This window comes from Mycteria americana, chromosome 25 (genome assembly GCF_035582795.1).
Source record: "Mycteria americana isolate JAX WOST 10 ecotype Jacksonville Zoo and Gardens chromosome 25, USCA_MyAme_1.0, whole genome shotgun sequence".
Taxonomy (NCBI): Eukaryota; Metazoa; Chordata; class Aves; order Ciconiiformes; family Ciconiidae; genus Mycteria; species Mycteria americana.
In genome coordinates, this window is record NC_134389.1 from 2,259,347 (window position 1) to 2,284,415 (window position 25,069).

At 48.6% G+C, this 25,069-nt stretch overlaps 2 protein-coding genes across 2 annotated transcripts; one reads left to right on the forward strand and one right to left on the reverse strand.

Annotated features, from left to right (window-relative positions):
* The first annotated feature begins 1,372 nt into the window (after window positions 1–1,372).
* Window positions 1,373–3,419, forward strand: S100A11 (S100 calcium binding protein A11). The gene is made up of 3 exons (XM_075525221.1): window positions 1,373–1,533; window positions 2,697–2,834; window positions 3,134–3,419. The coding sequence occupies exons 1-3, from the start codon at window positions 1,531–1,533 to the stop codon at window positions 3,281–3,283; spliced, it is 291 nt and encodes a 96-aa protein (XP_075381336.1). The 5' UTR covers window positions 1,373–1,530; the 3' UTR covers window positions 3,284–3,419.
* Window positions 3,420–3,923: 504 nt separating this feature from the next.
* COPA (coat protein complex I subunit alpha) lies at window positions 3,924–25,024 on the reverse strand. Its single transcript, XM_075525220.1, has 33 exons — window positions 24,898–25,024; window positions 24,595–24,708; window positions 24,048–24,121; window positions 23,665–23,745; window positions 23,286–23,362; window positions 22,697–22,806; window positions 18,627–18,736; window positions 17,935–18,034; window positions 17,209–17,344; window positions 16,678–16,760; window positions 15,958–16,108; window positions 15,476–15,542; window positions 15,295–15,370; window positions 13,141–13,223; window positions 12,013–12,152; window positions 11,005–11,090; window positions 10,449–10,587; window positions 9,934–10,096; window positions 9,689–9,835; window positions 9,209–9,398; window positions 8,979–9,074; window positions 8,513–8,601; window positions 8,144–8,267; window positions 7,758–7,847; window positions 7,558–7,667; window positions 7,282–7,359; window positions 7,007–7,075; window positions 6,645–6,781; window positions 5,862–6,048; window positions 5,667–5,777; window positions 5,281–5,442; window positions 4,986–5,180; window positions 3,924–4,658 (listed from the first exon to the last, which is right to left on the reverse strand). Exons 1-33 carry the CDS (start codon window positions 24,935–24,937, stop codon window positions 4,599–4,601), a joined length of 3,675 nt encoding a protein of 1,224 aa, XP_075381335.1. The 5' UTR covers window positions 24,938–25,024; the 3' UTR covers window positions 3,924–4,598.
* Between the last annotated feature and the right edge of the window lie 45 nt (window positions 25,025–25,069).

A 25,069-nucleotide genomic window follows, 5' to 3' on the forward strand; every position in this document is an offset into this window, starting at 1 on the left:
TTAAGGGAGCACGAAGAGGAGTTTGCAAAATGCAGGTGGAAGTGCAAAATCCAAGGAGAAGAGCAGCAGGTTTCCTGCCTTGAGCTCCCAGGTTTGGAAAATCCTTTTCATTTACGTGGACTGAACTGTTTCTAGTTTGGGAGGGGCTGAAGGGGGGGGGGGAGGGGGGGGGGGAAGTACTTTTTCCCCAATACATGGGAAAAAAGGAGTTTGGGGGCAGGAAATTGAGGCAAGAAAGGAAAATATATTGGGGACGTGTCCCCCCGATTTGCTGCTTCCCTTTCTCCTGCTCTACGCTGAGTCCCAGCCTCCAGCCGGATTTCCCGAAGAGCCCCATCCCTGGAAGCTGCCCCAGATCCCAGAGCACGTCCCGGCTCCCGGCCGCAGCCCGCGTTATCCCGACCTCTCCGCTCCAGGCTCCCCGTGAAGCTTTTGGGGAAAGGTGGCAGCGCCCAGGGCTGGGAGTCACAGGGAAATCCGGCCCTGGGCGGGCAATTCTGCGTCAGCGCAAGGTTGCAAAGGCGTGGAGACGGGTGCCGTAACCACGGGCCGGCTGTGCAAACGTGGGTAAACACCACGAGCAGCTTCCCTGGCTCCCCGTGGATGGGGAGCGGCCGGGCATCGCAGCCCCAGGTGCTGGCTTCTGAGCAGCACAAGCCCCGCAGCCCCCATCCTCCCTGCTCTGAGCTATTTGAGCACACCGCTTGCCTTTCTGGGTGCCTTTTGGGTGCCTTTTGGGTGCCTCCCGTCCCTCCTCCACCCCCGCGTCTCCCTGTTTTCAGCCCTCCAGGGACTCTCGCTCTGCAGCAGCGTGAGGGTAGCCAGCCCCAGACCAGCACCGCTGGGGACAAATCCTGGCTGCAGCCAGCTCCCAGCGCAGCACCCCGACCCCATGGGGGCTGCCGTCCCCCCCCTTTTACACCATCAGAAGGTTACGAGGTGTTATCAGCAAAGCTCAGCAGGTCAGGGTTGAAGGGACGGGGCAGCGGATGGCTCCCGGGGTGGGCAGCCCCAGCTGTGTCGGCAGGGGAACGCTGCCTGCTCTGCCTTTGCCGGCCCCGTCGGCAAAGCTGGGGAAGCCCAAATCTCACCGTAGCAAGACGAAACGCCGAGGACGCTCCGGGTAGCGACGAGGCAGCCCTGGGGGGGCTTAGCCCCGACCCTGGGGAAGAAATTAAGGGAGCCATAAAGGGACGAGTGGCAAAGGACTGAGGGGCGAAAACAAATCAGGAGAAAATGCGAGTGTAAATAACCGTAAAGAATAAAACTCGGGAAGGAAAGGGACAGAGAGTCTAGAGGAGGGGCCCAGCACATTCCTGAGCCCAAGCTGGGAACCGCAGGCACGTCCAGATCTGCCGTTAGAGCTGACGATTGCCCAACGCAGCCCAAGGGGCTGAGTCAGGGCTGGGTGCTGGCTGCACCGGGAAGGGCGGTGGCTGCGGGGTGAGGCTCATAACCACCCCGGCTCCTGCTTTGCCACATCGCACCGCAGCCGTGCCGAGGACCGAGCCCCCTCTTCGCACCCCAGCCATGGTGAGTGAGCCGGGACCCCAGGATGGGGAGGGAGAAGCGGTTCCGTAAGGGCCGGAGGGCGATGGCAGAGGAGCGTTTCCCGCAAGCGGCCCCAGAGCTGAAGGCGAGACGCGCTTTGGCACGGGAAAGAGCAGACAGTGCCAAGGGCTGAGCTAAATCTCTGCCGGGGACGGGGCCCAGGCGCAGGAAGAGGGTGCAGAGCTAGAGAGGAGGGGCAGCGGGTCCCTGCAGGTGTGGGGGACCAGGGGGTGGCATTTGTGTTGTTCCCCCCCCCCCCCAGCCCCTTCCCTCCCCTCCTTTTTCCCCACTGATGCTTCCGATGCCCATCGCCAGACTCGGGGCTGCAGCTCTGTCTCCACCGCCCCATGTCCCCCAGCGCTGGGGTAGGGGGGTGCAGAGGAACCAAGAGCCGAGGACCCGCGGCTGAGGGCGGAAGCAACTCGGTTCCTCTCACGTTAACCAAAAAAGGCTGAAGGGAGCCTCAGGCAGGGCAGGATGTGGCAGGGAGTCCCCGGGATGCTGAGGCCAGGCAGGGAAGGGCAGAGTCCTCCCAGCTCTCCCCGGACTGCCCTTCCCCAAAGACTGGAGCCATGGGGAGGGGAAAGAGCCCCACATCCCTCCCCCCCCCCCTTGCCCTGTCCATCCCCACTGAAGCCCACAAGCCAGCCCAGCTCCATCCCCACCCGAGGCAGTAGTTTGGGGAGCCAACTCCGCTCGCATTTTTCTCTCATGACTCAGAGTTTCTCCTCTGCCCAGACAGGACAAGGGGAGGGAAAGGGGGAGGCAGGCTTAGCTTTCCAAAGCAGCGGCCCCAGCCAAGCCATGCTGGAGAGTATGGAAAAAAACCCAGCCCTTCGCTGCGGTTGCAGCGCAAGCTCTTCCCCATCTCCGATGGGAACTGACATCTCCCCAGGGGATTTTCCATGAACCACTCCCCAATCCTCTGGGTCCTTCCCGCATCACAGTGCAGTGCCAAGGCATCAGAGAAATTAATACCGAAGAAAAATGCAGCTGGACAGGTTGGGCATAGGAGACTCCTCGAGGAAAGCAGTTGCAGGAGGCCCCCCTCAGCCCAGCCTTCCTCCAGAAACAGAGTCAGGCCGCTCTTCTGCAAGCCCAGAGCCCCCCGCAACGCTCGCCTGAACTTGCTCTTGCTCCCGCAGCCCACGGAGACCGAACGCTGCATCGAGTCCCTGCTGGCCGTCTTCCAGCGGTACGCAGGGCGTGAAGGCGACAACCTCACGCTCTCCAAGAGGGAGTTCCTGGCCTTCATGAACACTGAGCTGGCTGCCTTCACGAAGGTGAGCAATAATCCAGGCCAAAAGAGGCTCCCGGAGGGTGTACTTCAGCCCCCGGGACAGCAATGCAGCCCCACAAGCACCACGGGGTGGGCAATGGGAAGAGCTCGCTTCCACCAGGTGCCAGAGCGTGGCCTGACAAGAGCTGGCCCGACCGAATTCTGCCTCCCTCCGCCAATCCCTCGCCACTGGAGACGAAGTCGGCGGCTGCAGTTCCATACCTGGGGCGGGGGGGGGGGTTCAGCGAGGGGCACCTTTGCCTCGAGGCAGACATCGATTCCCATCTCTTTGGTCTTTTGCAGAATCAGAAGGACCCAGGTGTCGTGGATAGGATGATGAAGAAACTTGATTTGAATAGCGACGGGCAGCTAGACTTCCAGGAGTTCCTGAACCTCATCGGGGGCATCGCGGTGGCCTGCCACGACACCCTGCTTAAGGCCCCTCACCCCTAGCCCTCGTTGCTGTGTCTCCCCCACCACTGTGAACATTCCTCGAATAAGACCAATGCAAAGCTGGAAGCAGTGTCCTTAAGATGGGGTCATCCCCGTTTCTCATTTTTATCTATAAAATAAAAGGTTCAAAATGCTAGCGTAAGGCATGGCTTTATTTCAGCATGATGAGCGAGGAGAAAGCACTAGGAAAGTAGTCCAGCCACGTGGGAGCAGGATCTCTGGGTCCTACCCTCTGCTTCTCCACTGACGCGAGAACACGCGCGTTCTCATCCTTGTCACTGCCAGAAACTACGATGTGCCTGGCTTTGGAGCTCCTCCAGCCCGTTAAGCCCCATGGGGAAAGGTACAGTACTACCAAGGGTACAACTACACCAGGTAAATGTAAAGACAGGAGCATTACCAGTAAGGCTCATTTGAGCACTGGCAACAGCAATTACATACTAATAATTAGCGGAAGCAGCCCCTGCTGGCCTGATAAATTATTTCAGGACTACAGCCTCCATTTTCTGGAAACTTCAAAACCCTCCGAGGCTGGTAGCTTAAGAGTGCAAAAGAGGAAGCAGGGGGAAGGTGAAAAGAGGAAATTAAATCTGCTCTCTCTTATCTCGGTAAGATCACATAAGCTACAAAACAGGAAGAGCAAGATGGTCAATTTACTTTATTCATGAGAGAAGCTGATTATTTTGAGGAACGTTGCCAGGACAATAAAACAAAAAGTCAACACTAGCACTTGGATGCTGAGCTGCTCTCTTGCCACTTCCGAGGGGAGCAGAGCTGCCCCGGAGCAGGGGCAGGCTCTGCGCTGGCCCCGGTTCCAGACAGTGCCGCGTTCCTGCGAGAGCCAGGCTCGGCTCTTCCCGCTGCCCAGGCTGCAGCAGGGTCTTCGAGCTCTTCTTTCAGGAGCCCAGCATTAAAGGATGTAAGGGGCAGCTGCTGCCTCTGAAGCAGTTTCTACCTCTGAAGCAGTTTCTACCTCTGAAGCAGTTTCTACAGAGTGCACTGTGTGGTAACCAGGGCTCAGCAAGAGCCACCCTTTACCCTCCGGAAAAGATCTGCCTTGAGACAACGCTACGTAGAAACTTCACATCAGCTGGATCTGGAAACAGAAGCGCAAGTTGCTACTACTTGGAAGCAGCAAAGAGTCTCACTCCAGCATTCCTGGGTGGGGGAAAAGCAGGTAAGACACAGCACAGGCACGGCTACGGTAAAGAGACTAGACTAGGAGCTGGAAGGGTGGGAGGTGAAAGTTTCCACATTGTGCTGTGAAACGGGACCGTTTCCCTCCGATCTCACACCTCCCCAGGACAGGCATGCCCTAGCGGAACTGGAGCGGGCTGATCCGCAGCCCGATGACATCTTTGCCGATCTCTGTCACCTGAGGAATAAAAGGGAGATAATTAATGCTTAAAAGCAACTCAACAGCCCAACCCTGTAATGCAGCATTCAGAATCTAGATGGTTCTTAAGAACACACGCTGCTGATCACTGCAATGCCAGTCCCTGAAGGTAGCATTTAAACTACACCGTATTTCACAATTCCCAAACTGTTCCACCTCGCATGCCAAGTCCTCCGACATTCAATTTGACCCACAGCCCATGCCAAGTCAGCTTAGGGGCAGCATGGGGGAAGCTGCTGAAGGGGAGTCTCAAGGGAAACATCACGGGCTAGGAGCAGGTGGTAGCAGACGTTGAGACTCCCTTACTGTAGTGACGCGGCAGATCTGCCCGTGGAACTCGGGGCAGTAGCAGGCTCCGCTGAGCGGACACTTCTCCACGGGTTTGCCACGATAGATGGGTCGGTAAGAGGCGGCACAGATGTCAAAGGGGTTGTGCATGTCATAGTTGAGCTGGTAGGTGTCAGTGGGATTCTTCTCACACGCTGACAAGATCTTGCGAGTCTGCAAAAAGCAACCACATTGACCAGAGGGGCAGCTAGGAAGCAGTCCAAATAGGGTCTGCCACAGCAGATATTTCGGCCCGTGCACCTCACAGACATACCTGCTGGGCCACCTCAGGCTTCGGACCCAGCTCCAGCAGCCGACGGGCAAAAGTAGCAGCTGTCCTGAAGTTTTTGAGTTTGAAAAAGAGGTTGAGAGCAGTACGCAGCACCAAGATCATGTGGACGGGCTGCAGGTTGGAGTGGGTGAAATAGGCAGCCATCTGCATTAGGGAGAAAGAGAGGAAGCAGAGATACAATCACTACCAACCACGTGAATAACTGGCTGCCCTGAAAATGCTGCAAGAAACCCCTCCCAGGTAATCACTGCCACATCTGCTTTAAAGGAGGAAATGGCAGAATTCAGGATTCCCAATGCCTTTTTAAACCCAAAGGCTACTTCCCCCTCATCTCCCTCATAGTGAAGAAATCCACAGAGTTTCTGTACCTCGCAGATTCGCTTCTGCTGCTCCAGGGTCTCTTTGGGCAGCTTCTTCCGCTCAATCTCCATCGAGAGTCCTACGATATACTCCCGGCAAATGGCTATCAGCTGCTGGGCCTTTCAGAGAGGAAGACAGAGTCAGGCATTCAGCCTCCTGCCCCACGGGCATGCAGACAACGGGCAGAAGAGTCTGCCTCTCACCTCAGCAATCTCCTGCTTGTTGTCCACCACCAGCAAGGGCACGCTGAGCAAGATGGAGCGGAACTTCTCCACGGCCTCCTCAAACTTGCCAGCCGTAGTGAGCTGGTAGCACAGCTGCAGGCGCTGGATCAGGTCGTTGAGTTTCAGTCCAACAGCAGGGAGGGCGTTCTTCAAGCCAGCTTCTTTCCTGGGGGCACCAAAGAGGGGTTGGGGGGTATAAACGTGACCACTGCAGAGGCCAGCAAGAACACAGACGTCGTCAGCTCGACTGCAACTTGTCAGAAATGTTTTGACCACAGGCCACGCTGTTTTTCTTTGCCGTTAGCTTAGCACAAAAGGCATCTGTGCTTCCGTAATTCTGCCACCCACAATGCCCAGCTCCCTCTGAATTAGCGCAGGCTGGGAAGTCTGGCTCATTTTTCTACAGCGGCTTCCAGGCACCGCTGTAAAAACACACCTGTGGTTCTCTAGATGCCTCAGACCAGCTTTGTCAGAGGCAGAGCATTAGTGCTAGAAAACACAGCATCCCAACTGCCTCACCCTGGTTTTAGTCTCTCAAAAAAATAAAAAAGAAAGCAGTTCTTTAACATCTTTACATCTAGCAACAGGCAGCAGAAAAATCCCACTAAAGACAGAATGCTCCCTATTTATATCCAGCAAACAGGAAGGCTCCTCCCTTCACAACAGAGGGAGGAGACATTTCTGGCTATAACTGTCAAGGAGCCTGGGAGGTATACGGCACAAGGAAAAGAGCACAGAAAAGGAGCGAACCCGGCTGCTTACCAGTTGCGATGTGGGTATCCGTACATGGTAGGGAGACATGGCAGGGCTTGGTAGGTCGTACGGCCACGGGCATAGGTCTGCAGGAACAGCTGCTTGTAGGGTCCGAAGTTTGTTACTCCCACCTGGTCATGCAGGAGCTTAAAAAGACACATCGATCTGCTGAGTAAAAGTTGTCCAGGGCTTTACAAAGGCCACACAGACATCACTCAGGCTCACAGCACCTCTTATTTTATACCCAGAGAAAACAATGCACAAAATGATTCACAAAAGGACACAAAATGAAGCTTCAGACTGGATCAGAGACAAAAATACATGGGGACAAGGGCACAACCTTTTCCCTAGAAACTCCAGGGGAAACTTACTCTCATTGCTGTCTCAAAGGAGCCTGCCAGAACGTGGTCAACAGGAAGCTGAGAATTGTTACACCACACCTACAAGAACAGAAGGGAAACATATATAAGAGGAATTGTGTATATGCACACATTTGTCTTACCTACCCTCAGCACCCCTAGCTCCCCTTAACAAAGCTCCTATGCTGTGCTCACAGATGAGAGTTAACAAGAAGGACTGAACCCAAAAAAAGAAGAGCCAAAGTAGAAAGTTTCTGAGAAAGACAATCAAAGACTTGTGCCACTACCTGAGCTGGGCTGGTGCCCTTGGTGGGTGGCACAAAGAATCCATCCTCTGCAGCTCCTGCTGGACCAGCAGGAACATCCTGGGGGAACACACAGAGCAGTGATTAGTGTGGAAGTTTCCGGCACTCAGATGAAATCAGAGCTGGCCACAGCTGTGGTGACCAAGTCTCTGAAGAAGCCCAGAACACATTTCCCCCACCACCACCACCACAAGCTGTCATTGCCTTCTCAAGTAACTACAACTGGGCTACTTAAGAAGCCTCCTGGAAGACTCCTACCAGTTCAGGGGGAAGATCCAAATCTTCTTCGACTTCCCATCCACCTCCTTCTTCCTGTCCTTTACCTAGACCTTCCTCTCCAAAGCCCTCTCCAGCATCCACAAAGCCATCTGCATGGAAGGGGCAGGGGGGAAACAGTCAGAGCTCTTACACAGGTACACACTTACACGTCTGCAAGAACAACTCTTGGATTCACCCACCTTCATCCAGCTGCAACTCTGCATCTTCTCCCCAGCCTTCGGTGCCAACAGTGTCGATATCAATATCAGCAGCCAAGGCACCCCCTTTACCTACAAAAAGGGTAGGATGCTTCATTTATTCACCTCTGGGTGGGTCAGGTGTTAAGCAAAGAATTACATTAGGCCAGCACCCTCCCTCTTCCAATTGTCGAGTCCCATCTTGTGCTAAAAGGCCAAAGATTTGAGAGATTTACCAAAGATAGTGTAAATGCCGAGCTGGATTCCAACCTCTGCTAGTAACAAACAACAAATCTGAGCTTAACAGCAACAGTTCAGGAGCCCCGGAGACAAAAATCTCCATTCTGCATATCTCAGCTTAACGCAATTTTCCAAGTACAAAGCAATACCTTTGCTAGCAATTGTTCCTTCGAAGAACCCCTTGGAGACAGTCAGCAATGGCCAGTTGGTATCCAGAGGCATGACAGGAGCAGGAGGCTGCAGCAGCTTTGCATTGTGATCAATGTCTGGAATCTGAGCAGAGAGGAGCAGAAAACTGTTAAAGGCCACATAAGGAAAATCCCATTCTTTGACCTACCCGCCTCCAAGCGGCACAGACAGTCTCAAGCCTGATAAGCGGTGACTGGAATGGAGACGGTTCCTCCCTCCCAGAAAGGAGCTGCCTAGCCAGTCACACTAACACCAGATCCCACCGTCACCTTCTTCCCAAACTCTACAGCTCTTGTAATGAAGTAGGAAGCATTAGTCAGTTTGCTAACCGTTTCCTTTTCAGGATCAAATGTTTCCTTCAGGCTTTCAGCTTCCTCGTCCAGACCATGAGTTGCAGCCGTGAGATAGGCCAGGGACTCTGAAATGAGATATAACTAACATGAGTGCGTGTTCTTCATTGCCTAGAGAAAGAAAACTTCTCACACCAGCACCCATGGCCACACTGTCACAAAGAAAAGATTAGCAGCATACCAAGGTGTAGAATCACACCCTTAGGGGTGTCACTGGATTTAGGACTAGAATGTGCAGGCAATGACTGACCGTGGGAATATGCTCTACAGTCGGTTCAGCTCTCCTGGATGATATTCTAGCTCTCCGGTTACTTTCTGCTCATCTGATTCGGTTTCTCAGGTAAGGGATTATGCTGATCTGCCTCCAAAAATTACTGTTCATCCCAACAACCTCTCCAGCTTCTCCCCAGCCCACAGGAACATATGTTAGTCGGATATTACTCACTTTGCCCACAGTTCTTCAGGATCCTCACTCTCTCTGCCACATCTCCTAGATACAAGGCATTCTGGTAGTGGCCACTCATATCTTTACGGATCTCAGCTAAACCAAAAGAAAAAAAAAGGTCACAATAGCTTTGCTGTTCTTAGCCTCCACTGTGATGCCGCTCGTTCCCTCTGCGAATGACACTCATACCCTCTTATCTCATTCTTCTTTGCCACCACCCTGGCACTCACCTATCTTCATCATCTTCCGAAGCTTCTCCAGATTGCCAGTGATGAGATAGAGGAAGGAGAGCCTATCGAAGTTCTTGGTGCGCTGGTAGCACATCTCCACAATCTGGTGATTTCCCTGCAGCAACGCCACTTCTCCCAGTTTCTCCCAGCAATTCTTGTCATCCAGAGCTTTGGCTGCTTCCAGAGCAATCTAACAAGAGAATTGACATAGTTACAACAGCTTTGCAGAAAGCAGTTTTCTCTGAAAGCTTCTGTTGATAATGCCCGAGATGGAAAGCACAGGATTACAAGGATCGCTACACTAAATCAGGCCCCCAGCTGAAGGCCTGCACCTTAGCAAAGCTGCTATCATCCTCAACTCTATCACTCTCAACTAATACTTCTTCTTCCCAATACTCCTCCTCCTCGCAGCAAAAAGTAAGGTTGGCAAGCGATGCCCCAAAGGACATGCCTTTCTCACAGCACCACCTGCCACCTCACCTCAATGTTGCCGCACTCCAGTGCCAGGCTGAAACGGGTCTTCTCATCCTTGACAAAGTGCAGGGCCACCTCTGGGTAGCCCTTTTTCTGCAGGTAGGCAATGATGGACTGGCCCACAAGCTTAGCATTCCTCACCATGTGCAGCACCTGCAAAGAAAAGGCCCAGGCACTGAAGCTGTCGACAACTTCCCTTTACCCTCAGGTATAGGTCAAGGAAGAGTGCGGGGTTTCTCATGTCTCCTCACCTCATCATACTTTCTGTTGATCAATGCCAGCTTGAATTTGAATTCTGTGGGATCAATGGTGAGGACCCTGGGGCGGCACTCTCTGTCCAGGCAGTACACGTTGTTCCCCTTCACGCGTGTAACGTAGATAGGCAGGTCCAGGGTGCGGATAATTCCGTGATCCCTATGCCAACGCACAGCACACGCGTGACGTGCATGCCAACACAACACATCTGTAGGACTACATTCTCTACCTCAAAGAAGGCTCAACACTCTGTATGTTATTTTAGCCTGGATTATAAAAGCAAGCCCCAGTCAGATGAACAGTGCAGCCATCCAGCCCAGCAATAAAATACCAGTGCACAGAGTAGCCAACCAAACATGAGTATTTAGCTCTAGCTCTCTTTGCGTACGTCCATGTTGTAATAAAAGTGCCGTTTCACAAGCACCAGCTTTAGTGTCTGCCAAAAAAAAACTACGGTAGTCTGCAGAAGGCCTGCCAGTTCAAGGACTCGGTGCACAACTCCCAGACTCACCCTGTGGTGACAGCATATTTGATGTGATTGCTGGTGGTATAGATGAAAACACCGCTTTCATCCCAGGCACCGCTCTTGACACGGATGTTTTCATGGATGTTACACAGTGACTCCAGCTTTCTGTTGCAGATCATGATGGCTGGAGAGGAAAGCCAAAAGAAGTAACGCTAGGGAACCCTCTACTGTTAAAGATCTGCCTCTGAATTATGACTTCTCTCTTCCATAGTCCCAGCAACAGGAACGATATTCAGAGTATCAGACACTAAGGAGATGATGGCAACCCCAACTAAATTGTCACCGTCTGCCTTTTGTTTCATGAAAGAGATTAGCTGGATCATTTTGAGGGGTACAAGAAGCCCTCCATTTTACAAGCTTACAGAAGGGTTTTGCTGAAGAGACAAAGTGGCAGGGCCCACACTGTGGATGTCTTCAGCTGCACCTTCACCGCTAGCCGCGGCACCGAATGGTTTCTCTAGCAGGGACTCTGCTCCCAACCAAGGAAAGAGCTAATGCGCACTAGGATCCAGGTGAAACACTGCACCCCCCCGCTGCTTACCATGCTTAGCCAGCAGAGCCACATGGGACATGTCAGCCGACCAGATGACGTATTTCACCTTGGAGATCTTCACTGAGGCCAGAGTTCTGGGAAAGGACAGCAATGACATCAGAGTTGAACAATACCCCTCCACAGCAAGCTGTGTGATCAAGCTCTGTATGATAACTACCAGCGCCCAACACCCTGAACCCAATTTGCAGATGCCCTGAAGCCCCTTTTTGTAATTCTGGAGCTATAAAATCACGAGGCAGAACTGAGTGTCTCCACAGTCCAGTACAGCAAAACAAACCTCTCTCCACACCTGTGCAATAAAAAAATATATTTGAGTGACAACTGACTTCAAAACCTAGATTTCTGAGGGGGTTTTAGGGATCCATTTAACAGAACAAAGGAAATAAGGTATTTCCAAGCAGCATATGCATTGTTTAATTTACTTGTAACTTTCCTCAACAAGACTAGAAAGACAAAGGCATACAAATAAGGAAATGAGGCAAGTTTTGGGACATAAGCAATCGACATACACCGTATTTATCTGCAGATAATCCAGAACCTTCTCAAGCCTACAAAGATGGCCAAAAGCACCAACTCCTTGCCTGTTTCTTTGTGGCTAGCAACACGTATGCCAGCACAAACGTGCTGCCAAAAGAGCATTTTGAGCAGATACAAAACCTAAGGGACAAGACATCAGGCAAGCTTAGCTTGATTGAGTTTGGTTTTTTTGATTTCTCTCCACTTTTATAGCACCCGATTCTGTAGTCACAGGATTTACAAGGGTATGGCACACATCTCCCTGTGATCAATGGCACGATGCCTGCAGCATAAATTGCACCTTGGCTATGTTTACACTCTGCTCTTCCTAACAGTTGTTAGCCGTGGTTTGGATCAGTCTGACGCAGCCTGCAGCTGATGCTAAATTCTGGAGTGCATTAATAGCCATTACTTGTCCCCAGAGGGCATACGCCAGCAGGATTACAATATTAAAACTTCTCCCGGCAGACCGGATCTTACCGCTTCTGCTGCACGTCAAAGAGGGTGATGGAGTCTGCATCTCTCAGTAACAGGTTCCCTGTGCCAGCGTAGAAAATCTCATCACAGTTCGGCACCTGCACCTTCTTCGTGATCTCATTCTTCAGGTTTTTGATTAGGATCTGCCAGTGGATGAGAGGAAATGTAACAGCACAGGACAGTTTGGTAGATTCTACAAAGAAATTTAGGATTATTTTAACTCAGAATTTTTGTATAGCTGAACCGCAGTGACAAGAGGCCAAAATAAGAGCTGCAGTCTTTCTCAAAGCAGGATCAGACTTTATGCTGCTAGAAAACCCAACCACAAGTTTGCCAGGGTGCAGACACAGCGTACCCTTTCTTTTCAGCCCCACTGCTGTCATTACTAGCTGGCTGATACAGTTTGCAAGCCCCTTCTACAATGAGTTTCTGAACAAAGTAAGTATTAGGGAAAAGTGAGAGAGAACAGAGTGTAGATAGAAAAAGGAAATTGGGAAGTTGAGAGGGGAGAACGGCAAGTGGAGAAGGGGAAGGCAGGGAGGAGTAACAGAATGGGCATGAAATAAACTTGAATTTACTAGGCCGAAAAACACCCTGAATTAGAAGAAAAACAAAAAAGAAAATATACAATATCCTGCATAGGGCAAACAGCAAGACTTTTCTTCCCCTTCACATCAAGTAAATTCAAGCAGGGAAAACTTTCCGTGACTGTCTTTCCCCATTCTTTCTCCTCTTGCACTCCACAAGTGAGAACAAAAAGCTTTATTAAAAAGCTAATCTGTATTTTCACCATTTCCCCATTACTTTCATGCTAAGAAAGTGACCTGGGTGGCTTCAGAGTCCTGTTCTGGTCAGCTTTCACTCCTGAACTCACCTGCTGTAACAGGCTTCCACCAACTGAGCTACGATTTACTGTCAAAGAAGTTAAATAATATTTCAACTCATTACATTTTCCACTGTATTCTATTTCTTTGTGTATGTCTGCAGCCCACTCTCTACTGACAATGTTTTGCCAGTCTACTTGGATCTCCAATAATTCTGTTAACCCAATCTCCCCGCTTTCCATCTGCATACTTCCAAATGACAACATACCCCGTTAAAAAGATGACCCTATTAAGCTTGTCCCCTTACCGAATGCATGCGATCCAGGACTGCAAAACGGTTACGAGCTACCCACACAGCTGTTAGCCCGGAGGAACGTTTCCCTTCAGGGGCTAGGGAGAGCAAAACACAGGCAGTGAATAAAACCTCTGGCAGGCTCTTACGGCAACACATTAGTCAGTCTTGTTTGATCCCATCTTGGCTGTTGTAGCTGCTTCCTACTAATTCATGTTTAACCTGAGGCTATTCGCAAGACTCATTTCCTCCCCTGATGTCCTTTCAGATCTCAGTGTGGCCAGCGCCAGCCCTTCTCTCCAGCCAAGGCACAAGACAAGTGGCTGTCTGTACCGCCAACGCCACTGCTTGGCGCTGATGCGGGCCATCGTGGGCGACAGCACCGTCTGTCAAGCTAACGAGCAGAGCCTTGCTGGCCAAACGAACCGAGCAGCGAGGGTCCCGGCTTCAGTGTAAGCCCCCCTCTCTCTCCCCGCTGCAAACTGATATAACGAGCTGGAGGAGAAAGGCTGCACTCTCCCCAGCACGCAGCTGTTCTCCCAGTTTTAAAATGCTAATACAAACACAACACTCTGCACGTCAGACAGCACAGAAAGAACAGTACTGCAGGATGCGCTTCAGATGCGGAAAAAGCTTTTTGCAGCAGCGGAGGGGAACAGAGAAGCGAAGTGAGAGAGCTGCTGCTGTTTGGTAAAATAAAATTTTCTTTAGTTCTCAGCCCCTTTTCTCACCAACCCTGCTGCTGCTCAACACGAGCGTTTTTGGAGACTCACGCACTAGACCAAGCGCTATTTCACCAAGCATAGTGCCATTTGTGGCAGATCTACATCCTAACAAATGGCGATTTAAACCTGACTGCCTTGCCCCTCAGCCCTCATTCACTACCCAACACAAGGAAGACTTGTCTGAATTCAATTCCCAGCTCCGCTTGGGGTTTTCTGATGGCAATTTCACCCGTTTTTCTGGATCTCCACAACTCAGCATTTTTACCGTTTTAAGTCTTTAACACTGACTGTAGGTCAGGCAGAAAATTATTGAAATATATTACCCAGAAGACTGTTAAAGAGCAATAAGAAAGCTTAGCTTGCCTTGTAGGTCAGGTAAATAAGCTGAAGGACACGAGGATGACAACTCCAAGGCACACGTTAAATACCTACATTATAGTCCTGGGACGACAGGTTGCATATATAGCAGCTTGTTGGAGAAGATACTTATCAACCAGTAGAATTTTACGTTATTCTTGAAAATGCATTAAAAGTGCATGGTTTTCATGAGACCTAGACATTTCTTCCTCTAGAAGAATAACCCGTTTCCTCATTTAAAGGGTCACAAGCTGGGCGTCCCCAGACAAGTCAGCTTTGAACGTCTCAATCAAACAAAATATTTGAAATATATTCAGTAACGTTTAATCTATATAAAGTTACTAAAAAGCTCCCTTTCTCTTTCTCTCTCCAAATACACCTGCTGACTGTACACAGCAAAGAAATCTTCCCTTCATTAGACCCACAGAAATCAATAAATCTATGAACAAGTGAGCTGGATTCCAGTCTAACTCATCCATCACTCCCACTCATTTCAAAATCTTTACTGCCATGACGACAGAGGCAGGAGGAACCAGCTGGAGTTTCAGACCCCAAATGGAATTCATAGTTAGGAGAAAGAATTATTTTTTTTTTTCCTAAATCATGTTTTGACTTGTAAATTGCACAAAACTGATCTGGAATTTGCCGAGAGGAAGAATGACTACTGGCACCCTGGCACTGTCACTTTTACAGCCACTTTTCAGAGTATAAAACCTCTTAGAACAAAACATATCTGGTTAAAATCCATCTCTGTTGACAAGCCAGGAAGGCTGCCTGCTGCGTCGAAAGGGAAAACGGAAAGTTCCTAATAACAAAATTATAAAATATATATTTGTAGCAGTAAAAGTTTGGGATGAACATGAATTTTTCAAGTCAGTGTAGTGTGATATAGTGAGCAGGAAGCCTGCCAAATGATGTGTGCTGCAGGGGCATTGGGAAACACGGAGAGAGTCCAACAAGAGAGGCTTAGAGAAATGAAGCTTTTTTATATATAACACACACACACACTCAGTTGGAGAGCGGAGGAGGGGACAGCTCCACAGTAATAAACACTCACAAGGATTAATGCGAAATAAGAAATGCCTACCATCCGGATTCTGGGAGTCTGCATCCTTAGGAATGGTGTATAGGTCATAAGTACTGTTCTCCAAGTTGCTGGCTCTCTGCAGAAAGGGGGAAAAACCCATTTTGAGATAGGGTTTCTAAGAATCGACATTCACAGCCTCGTGGAAAGATCTTTAGCACATTATGCAGCAAAACTGACTTACTGTGCAGAGAAGGACAGCGTTCTCAGCTGGGTTGTATGACATGTTGAAAACAGGGAACTTGGAACCACTGAAGAAGAGTCATGAAGAAAAGAGAAAGTTAGAGTGGACCAAGATTATTTCTACCAAAGTTGCCTTCTGATAAACGCCCTTCATTTTCTGAAATATACCGAGTACCAGAAAAGCTCAGTTTTTATGAATTTCCTGAATCAAAACCACTCAGAAACACTGTAACAACATCAGCATTGCAAAAATGAAAGAGCTGGCATTTCAGTTTGAAATTTAAAACTAGTTAAAAAAAAACGTATATCTATGCACAGATAAAAATTGACCTAAAAACTTCTTGTAGGCTTTGTAAGTTCATCTGACAGAATAGTCAGTTGAAACGGGTATGTGAATACAACAATACGACCTATCCGTAAGCAAGAAAGGGGTTCAGGATACCGGCAACACCTCTTGTAACATGGTGAGCACCCGTCTCCTACCTTCGCAGCTGCATGACAGCAACATCTTTTGAACTGTTGAAATCGAGCTGGCGAAGGAAACGGTCCTTCACATAATACAGCATGTTCCCGTGCACAGCATAAGCAGGCCTCTCTCGCTCCAGTTTGAACACAATCATGCCACCGTCATGGCCTGAGAAAAGGCACGCGAGAATTCAAACGTGAATTAAGTCCTGTGGTTTTTCTCATTATGAAGATGACACTACCAAGCCCTTCAAACCAAGAAAGAGCCAACAAAAATCATAACCAGTGACTGCCAGCCACGTCTCCTACTCCTCGGCCTGAATGAATTAAGTGATTCCACTTCTTTCCTAATGGCCCACCCCCCTTTAGGTTTCCTAATAAATCTAAGATCTGACACTCTTCTAGAAACACTTTGCCTTGCTGTCATGCATTTCTTTAAGTGGTAACAGTCCAGCGTGGGTTCCCCTAGGATCTGTCCCATCCCTTCTCAGCCTTAGAGCATTTAGCCAGTTAATGCAGAGGCTATCTTGTTCTAGCTTTGAACTCCAGCTGATACAATGAGATTGCGTTCCACTAAATAAGGATCTTTTCCCTACGATACATTTAATAAAAGCATCTGCAAGTCAGTGTGTTCTGCAAAGCGTGCTAAAGAACAGCAAATCCTATATGGATTTCCTACATGGAATACATTTTCTCTCCACAGCAACCTGTCAGACGCTGAGTAGGAGGTTTTTTTACCTGCAGCAAAGAGGTTGAGGTTGGGATGAGCAGCCAATACCCAAAAGCGATCATGATCACGCCGAAAGGTCTGGACACCCGTGCTAAATGGGCAACAGAAGGAACAAGGAATATAAACAAAATGGAAACCTTGGTGTAAACTTCAGTTCCCAAAATGAAGACTCTAAGCTTTGCCATACAGACCATCTCTAGCATTCAGCACGAGGAATCCACTGAGAGTTCAAAACACTGTATTCAAAGCCTTCTGTCAAAGAATATATTCTCATTTAACATATCTGCAGCAGCAGTATCACGAGACAAGACGGCCCCCTTCCACTTGCTTTCAGACAATTACAAGCCTTGCTCTTAACATGTGTCTCAAAGGGACAGAAAAATGTGAAAAACATGACTTCTCGCTCATGAATTATCAAACCCTAGCACCGATGTTTTAAGAACTGCTAGTGTTCGGTTTCTCTAAGAGTAACTGTAGGTCTTTCACACATGTAAAAACTTTCATAATAAGATTGAGTCAGATGCTTGAAAAGCACTAACCGTTTAGACATATCCCAGACACGGATGCTCTTGTCTTCCGAATTACTGAGGATTAGTTCCTGCCGCGGGTGAAAGACAGCGCACGAGACATTGTTGTAATGCCCCCGGCAAGTGTCAACCTCCCAGGCCTTCGATTCTAATCAGAAGTGGAAAAGAACGAGGAAAATAATGCTTAAACAGGTTAAGCTCTGGCATAGCAGAAGCACAGCATGCACTTTATAACAAAGCAAACTCCATCGGCCACTAGTTACTATACCATTCTCTGCAATTTACATTTAGGATCTCTCTCTAACTACTAGCACAGCTCACCTAAGAGGAACAGATAAGCCAGATTACTAAAGAGGTGCTAAGAATTGTATATACTTTAGCTGGACAGAGTTGACAAAAGCACAACCATTCTTGATGGAGGGCTTCTGGCTCTCAAATCATCTCCCTTTCTTATTGCATCAGTGCATATTCAAAAAACTTCAGAGTTAAGTTTTTCTACTCCTTCAAACTCCTACTCAGCAGCGTGTGCAAATCAAAAGAAGCTAGAAGTGTTTGCTAGAGAACTGAGCTCTCCTCAAATTGCAAAAGCCAATGCTGCTTGGGATCATTTACCACTCTATCATACTGACATGTTTGCAAAGTGTAAGTTACCTCCAGGTTCAGCCTACAGATGTTCAAACATAAATTTCAACTCTTACCCCCTTCCCCCTGTGGGCTCCCCCTGGAGAATCCTCTTACCGTTCATCCGCCAGATCTTCACTTGCCGATCATCAGCTCCCGACACAATAAGTGGCATTGTGGGGTGGAAGGCAGCCCAGTTCACCCCACGATCATGGCCCTACAGGCAAAAAGAAAACAGTCACTTGAAGCAATTTGGTGACTGAATGGAATGAGCAAAGGAAGGATGAAGCAACAAAGACTGCACACAGGCTTGCCAAGACACAGCTTTCGCTGTTTTTATACACCATGCTGCTCATACCGAATGCTTACAGATACTAAGATTATAGATGCCTGCAACAATGAGCTTTGCGGATACCGTTCTTCACCAGTAGAGCAAAGCTGAAGCTCAGCAACAGAGCAGCACCACTTCCTAGCTTTAACAAGCCATTACAGAAGGCTGTCTCTACCATAATCTTCCCTGTTGCTTTCAGCAACACAAGATAATAACATCTGCTATTTACCTGAGCTTTTGGCTGTACAGAGAAAACTGTATCTGTTTGGTTACAGTGCAAAAATCTCCAGGTTTCAGATTTTAAACTCAGAAAAAGTAATGCCATAATCTACAAGAGCATATAACTCTCTATAGAGCTGAGTCAGGTGTTTTAACTTTTTTCCTCTGCTATTTTTCTGAGCTTTTAGAGGATCATTTGTGTCACAGGGACTTCATTAAACAAATCTGAAAAGGCTGTACTGACACATTGACACTGTACCTCAAGAACGTGCTTCACAACCGCATCTGTTGTCCCAAACAAATCCACCCCCGTTATGCCCCTGACATCCGATTCCACAGCTCCAGGGGACAGGTTCTTCTTCCTTAGGCCTTGTGGAACAAAGAGGAAGGAGAAGGAGGGGTGGAGGAAGCAAAAATTATATTATCAAGAGAATGTTTCTAATTTAACAACAAATTGAGCGCTCTCCTGTGCGGTTTACACACATATTCAGGTGGAAATTGGGAACTTGAGTGGAAGAGGATGAGAAACATCCAGGACTCCCTTCTACTTCCTCCAAAAGCGCAAGCTCAGATTAGACATATCAAAAGGAAAGTCTGCAATGCAGCAAATCGTACGAAGGATCACCTCAGCTCACCGGGATGAAGAGCACGGCACCTCAGCAAAGGCCTGACACATTCCGATTTCTCCCCCTCGCACCCCTTGGCTAATCTGAGCTTGCACCTTTCAGGGGACTTTCACCCACTGCCACTTCGATGACCTCTTGGTTATGGCTTTGGACAACCTGCCCGGACACAAAATATTTTCAGGAGCTAAAGCTATATGAAATAAACCCTGTTCCCACTTCTGAAGAAAACTAAGTCATCCAAGTTAAAACAGACCTGTATCTCCTACCCTTCATCAAAACCCCATGCAACACAGCAGGGAAAGTGAGAATCAACAAAAGCCTCTCCTCCAATAGCGCACAGGGAAAAGACTGTACATACGACACTAAAACAAAACTTAGAAAATAGGCTTTTCCATTTAAAAGTACTTGGCCCAAGGATACTACCATTAAATTTATCAAGGATAAGAAAAAACTGTCTAGGATAAAAGCAGAATTGCACTGGTATGGATGCCAACAGAGAGGGAAGCGTAAGGAGAAAACAAACAATGCTGAAGACAAAAATTATTATTTTCTTGTCACAATTCTGATTCCCAAACTCCTCATGGATTCACAGCTCAACATCGTAACAACCTCTCTGGCAAAGTTAGTCTAATGAAACCAACATGTTAAGCAGCGTCTCACAGCAAAGCACAAATGCTCAGCGCACTGAGTGAGGTCCACATACAGATGGTCCGGGTAACGGTGAAGGACTTGAACGGCTGAGTAGATACTTCTACAAACTGACACAAAGCTCCCAGAAAGGAGGAATAAAACATATATAATCCAAGAAAGATGAGAGAAGAAACACAAGACTTTGGGAAGAGAAAATACTTGAGCCTTTGACAAGCCAGTGAAACAGGACTGGGACACAAGTGGAAAATTTCTGGCGTAACTGCACAAATCGAGAGGAAAAGCAGGACACTCACAGAACACACCAGCCTCCTGCGTTGCTCTGGGGAGGGAGCAGGGACGGAAAAGGGACTTATAGCAGAAAGGCAGACATTAGGCATTCTGAGGACAGCTGTTAAAAAAATAACCTGAAAAGGAGACTCAGCTCAACATGCACACGAGCACTCAGGAGAACGGGTATTAAAATAACCAGAGTAAAGGGGCAACATGCTAACGGTGAAGGACAAGTTGCAAGTTAGGAGAGAAGGAAGAAGACAGACAGCCCTTTGCAAATTCTTTTGCTTTGTTCTCTTCTTCAATGGAAACTAAAGAGGGCTCTTGGGTACGGACTCTTTTGTCGCTGGGCTCAGGTTCCTTCCTGTCCCTGTAATCCATTCACATTCAGCAGACAATTAGAGAAGCGCAGCGGAGGCTGAAGTTGTACCAAAGGTTTTGCCAGCCATCAACATACATCCGCTGAGGATGCTCAAGGAGAGGCAGTCTAGGTTTACAGACGCTATCTGGGGACTCTCAGCTTAGGTCTTCCCAGTCCCAGGGCTTCTCAACGTGGCCAGCCCAAACCCTCAGGTGATCCTCACTTAAGCTGGTCATCCAGAGGGACTAAACAGAGCCCTGACAGAATAAGGAAGTTTCCTGCCAAGCATCAGACATCGACATTTGCCAACCACGAGTAAGGTTAAGCAGGAGTTGGTGTGTGATGTTAGAGCACACACAAAGGCACTCTGATCAGGGTAAGACGAGTCACACCCTCCTCAGGGGTTAACACTTACAAAGAGACAGAGAAAAACAGAAGATTATTTTGTAGTTTCTGCAGGTTAATATCAGCGTCAGGAGCAAGGACTTCATTCCACAGCACAGGTGAGTAATACAAAACAAATGTTCATGCATTTTAATATATATAAACGAGCTTATTCTGACTGCATTCACACAGTCTCTCTCAGGAGATTAGAAGGAAACAGACCCTTTAACCTTGAGCACACTTGTTTTACCTTGAAGATCCTTTACCAGAAGGTTTCAAACCAAGGAGCACTAACTATATAGGAATTCAAAACAACAGGGCCAGCTTCACATTCCAGTGCCCAGTCCAGGTCACGCTCCTCATCCCTCACACTCTCTGCTGAGGCTGCCAACAGAGTTGACAGTTTTGGGAAGAGGATTTTGGAATCTGACCTCTAAACTCATTTAACTGAGGGCATCAAAGAACTGGTGCTCCTAATCCCAAAACCTGCTGAAAAAAATTCCCACTGATGTCAGCAGAAGCTGCAAATTAACAGCAGCACTCAGAAATTGAGTTAAAGCTCAACACCAAATGATGCTGTCTATGACTAGGATTATGGGCACAAAAGACATCAGACAAAATGGGGAAATAATCCTTCCCAGGAGACTGCTAGAGCCAAGAACCGAATCCTGCTAAGGACGTAAGTCATTTTGGGGAAAATTGGGGAGTGAAATTGTATTTTGAATCCATTTCTCATCTCTGTGTAGGTTTTTCCACAGACTAGTATTCTTGCAGTGTCGTGTCTGACCGGAGCGACAGCTGAGTCAATAACTCAGCATGTCTCTAAAACCCCTCATCACATATCAGCTGAGAAAAAAAAAAAAAAGGTCTGTACCATCTCCAAACCAATTTGGCAGCTGGAACCCTGCTGAGAGAGAGCGTTTGTGGGAGAATGCAGCAGCAAAGCTTACTGGCAGAAGAGCTGTTAAACTCCCCATGCTGGCAGTACAGAGAGGGGGACAGGTTTTAAATAACCAGGATATCCTGTCCCCAGCCCCTACTGTTGACACAGCTGGCCATGTCTGAGCGTGTACTACAAATAACGCAGTGTGCCCAACCAAAACTGCAATGGCGAGAGCGGCAGGTCAGATGAAGTCTGTCTCTAGACTAGTTTATGTTGTAACACCACCACTACTGCCTTCGCCTGCCTCCCACCAGTCCCTTAGTCTCCATCTAATATTTTCTTCCTTTCTAGCTTTTCATTTAGGGATCATATTTCATTCCGTTAAGTCACCTTGTGGCCTAGGTATAACGAAGAAATAGCTAAGATATCAGCCAAGTACTTTGGAGTTTTGCCTTGCAACTCCTGCTCTGATCTTTAGGCTGCGCTTCATTTTATGAAGCAGACAAGCAGACTGAAAAAGTTGAAAGAATTCCTAATAATATTATCTTCCTGTCGCCACCCACAACTAGGCTACCAAAAAAAACAAAAAAAAACCCAAACCCTACCCTTTTTGTAATCCAGACAGAGGCCTTTTTATCTTTCTCTCAGAACGAATTACTTATTGCTGCCTCCAGTTTTTCAAGGGGATAAAGGTGATCCAGAAACTTCTAAAATCCTCCTACAAGTCTGGCACGTCTGCAAAGCTGATCAGTTGACAACACTACGTCCCTTCTGACAGCAATGCTCGTTGCCTATATTGGCTATAAATTCAGACTGGGGGATTAGGTTGCAGAATCTCCGTCTTTAGAGGGTTTTTTGGCTGCGCAAAGCTCCAGCTCACCTCATCTACTGTCGCAGAAGACTTGCTTCAAGCAAAAGGCTGGACTAGATGACACCCAGAGGTCCCTTCCAGCCAACATCCTACGACTTCATGGAAACTGAGGGGAACAGGTTCCCATCAATAGAGAATTTCCCGCCTGAGGCTCCTACAGTCAACAGGCTACTCTTCCTGCTCTCAGATCCGAACCACTCTTTCCTGCCTCGCTTGGCTTTCAGCAATTGCAGTTTTGAAGTGGGCTTTGCCACTGGGTACCCCCTTGATCTGGGCAGCTCACCAGAAATATCCCAAACGCGCACAGTCTGATCCAAGCTGGCTGACACTACCAGGTCCTCAGAGGGGTGAAACTGGGCACACATCACATAGTGGTTGTGTCCTGTCAGCACACTACAACAAAAAGGACAGAAAATACCATTTAAACGTAAGAGATATTAATAATACACATTCCAATTTGCACCAACAGCAATAAGCTCAGTCTCGGGAAGTATGACGAGGAACATAAGACTGCTAAATGCTACTCTTCAAGAGTTAGCATGACTGAACACTGAGCACATCTCTTCTCACCGAGAGCATTCAAGGGCTGACTTTCTGATATCAATAACTTCACAAGTTTCGGCCCTGACACGTCTTATTTTAACCTCAAACAATTTTCAACCAACAACATGTGAATTTACAAATACAAGTCTAGTGGCATGAGGATAAACGAGCAAAAGACAAGACTGACGGAAATATTCAGAACTGATCAGTTCTCTTTGCCAGTTCTATTCCTTCAACTAAGCACGGCTTCTGCTTGAAAAAAACAACAGGTGAAGACAGCTCACCCCCAAACTGTGCAGTTATTTTTTTAAAGCAACCACTGATTTTACCAAACACAAGTTCTGGACTGCCAGTTCCAAACCCGAATGGTCTGGTCATCAGAAGCACTCAAGATCCAGGGATATTCCTAAAAAAACAAAGTATTCTGTATATGAAGTAATACGCACCCCAAGCATTCCCTCCCTGCATGGTATTTTCCAACTGTCCCCAGATATGACCCTTTTTAAGTCTTATTTAAGATCTTGGAGGCAGACTTTATGCCTCTTACACCTCTACAGAAGGCTAACGTATCTGGAGCACCCTCATACCAGCAAGCCCAGCAGAATTTCTTTAGAAAACATTCCCATCCAGGGAAGCAAAAGACAGATGCCCTTTCATACACAAAGGGAGCGGGCACCCCCCACTGGCGTAAGTACGAGAGGAGCTTACGTGGTGGAAGAAGGTAGTGCGAATATAATCCAAGTGCCCGAGCAGGGTGAAGAGACAACGGCGCAATTTGTAATTCCAGACCTGCGCAACACAGAAGCAGAACACTGACGGTACGTGCCGCCGCCTGCTAGATTTTTTTTGTGTGCATTCTCACATTTCAGTTCACCCGCAAGCCTCTCTCTTCCATTGTAAAATGCGTTTCTAATGCAAGCTACAACGAGACTTCAACTCGCTGCAGTTAACTCTGCAACAGGAGAATCGCAATTCCCAAACACTATTTCCCACCCACCCACACTCTCTCATCTTTTAAGCGGTTTCTTTACACGTTGCCTTCCCTGGATGATGCCTTTTAGAGAACAAGAGCTAAAGGAGTAAAATTTTACCTTTATTTTGTAATCATCACCTCCAGAAACAAAGAGAGGCTGCTGTTTGTGGAAGTCAATACCTCGAACAGGTCCTACAAATAAGAAGAGCAGGTTGGACACAGCAAGACGGCTGACAGCTGGAGCAGTCCCTTGTACCACTTAAAGACTACAATTACATTCCTCCTCGCTCCCGTTGCCATTGATAAATTAAGAGCTCCAAAGCAACAATAAAAAGTCACGTAAGACTCTGAGATCCCACTCCCAAACCCGTCTCTCTCCATCAAGATGCCTGCAACAATCCAGCCCAAAACATCCAGGCCCTTCAAGTCTGTATTTACAGGTTCATTCTCCTACCAGAAATAAAAGTACTAGCCCACTGTATGCATGTGCAAGCAATGTTCAGAGCCTGCAAACTGGCCACAAAGAAACACGGGCTAAAATAGAGAGGATCTGATGTCAAACAGGCAGAAGGCTCAGCAACGCTTCAGCAGAGCCTCCCTTCCTCCTCTCGCACCCCAGTCTTCCTCCACAAGCTGGTCCCAGCACCCTCCCCCAGCACACTCACCGTCGTGCTCGTCGAATTTATCGATAAGGGTGCACATCCGATAATCCCACAGCTGGATGACGCCATTGTGCAGGCTGGTGAGGATCCACGGCCGCTTGGGGTGAAAGCTGAGCCCTGCCGAGGCACAGAGAGACGTGACAGCGAGGCCTCCGCGCATTTGGGAGCCCAGAGGCCCGGAGCAGCCCTGGGGGAGCCGCCCGGCCCCCCCGCTCAGGGACCCCAGGGGCGGGTGGGAGCTCCCGGCACAGCCTCCCCGGGTCCCCAGGGGCTCCCAGCACAGCCCGAGCCCGGTCCCACCATTACCTTTCACCCGGGCCGACTTAGTCTCGAATTTGGTCAGCATCGCCCTCCGCCCCGGCCCTTGGCACCGCCACCGCCTCGGCCCTCCACGTCGGCGCCCCGGAAGTGCGCCCAGCTGACTTCCGCTTCCGCCAACTCCCCGACCATCGAGTGTCAGTCCTCCAGCCGGCGCAGA

Bases quoted from the DNA above. Each gene is read 5' to 3' on its own strand.
- S100A11 (XM_075525221.1), top strand. The intron at 2,835-3,133 runs GTGAGCAATAAT...GGTCTTTTGCAG, and splicing joins AGCTGGCTGCCTTCACGAAG to AATCAGAAGGACCCAGGTGT.
- COPA (XM_075525220.1), bottom strand. From the start codon at position 24,937: ATGCTGACCAAATTCGAGACTAAGTCGGCCCGGGTGAAAG. The intron at 9,836-9,933 runs GTGAGGAGACAT...TTTTCTTTGCAG, and splicing joins TCAACAGAAAGTATGATGAG to GTGCTGCACATGGTGAGGAA. The intron at 6,049-6,644 runs GTAAGCAGCCGG...TGGTGCCCCCAG, and splicing joins GGATACCCACATCGCAACTG to GAAAGAAGCTGGCTTGAAGA.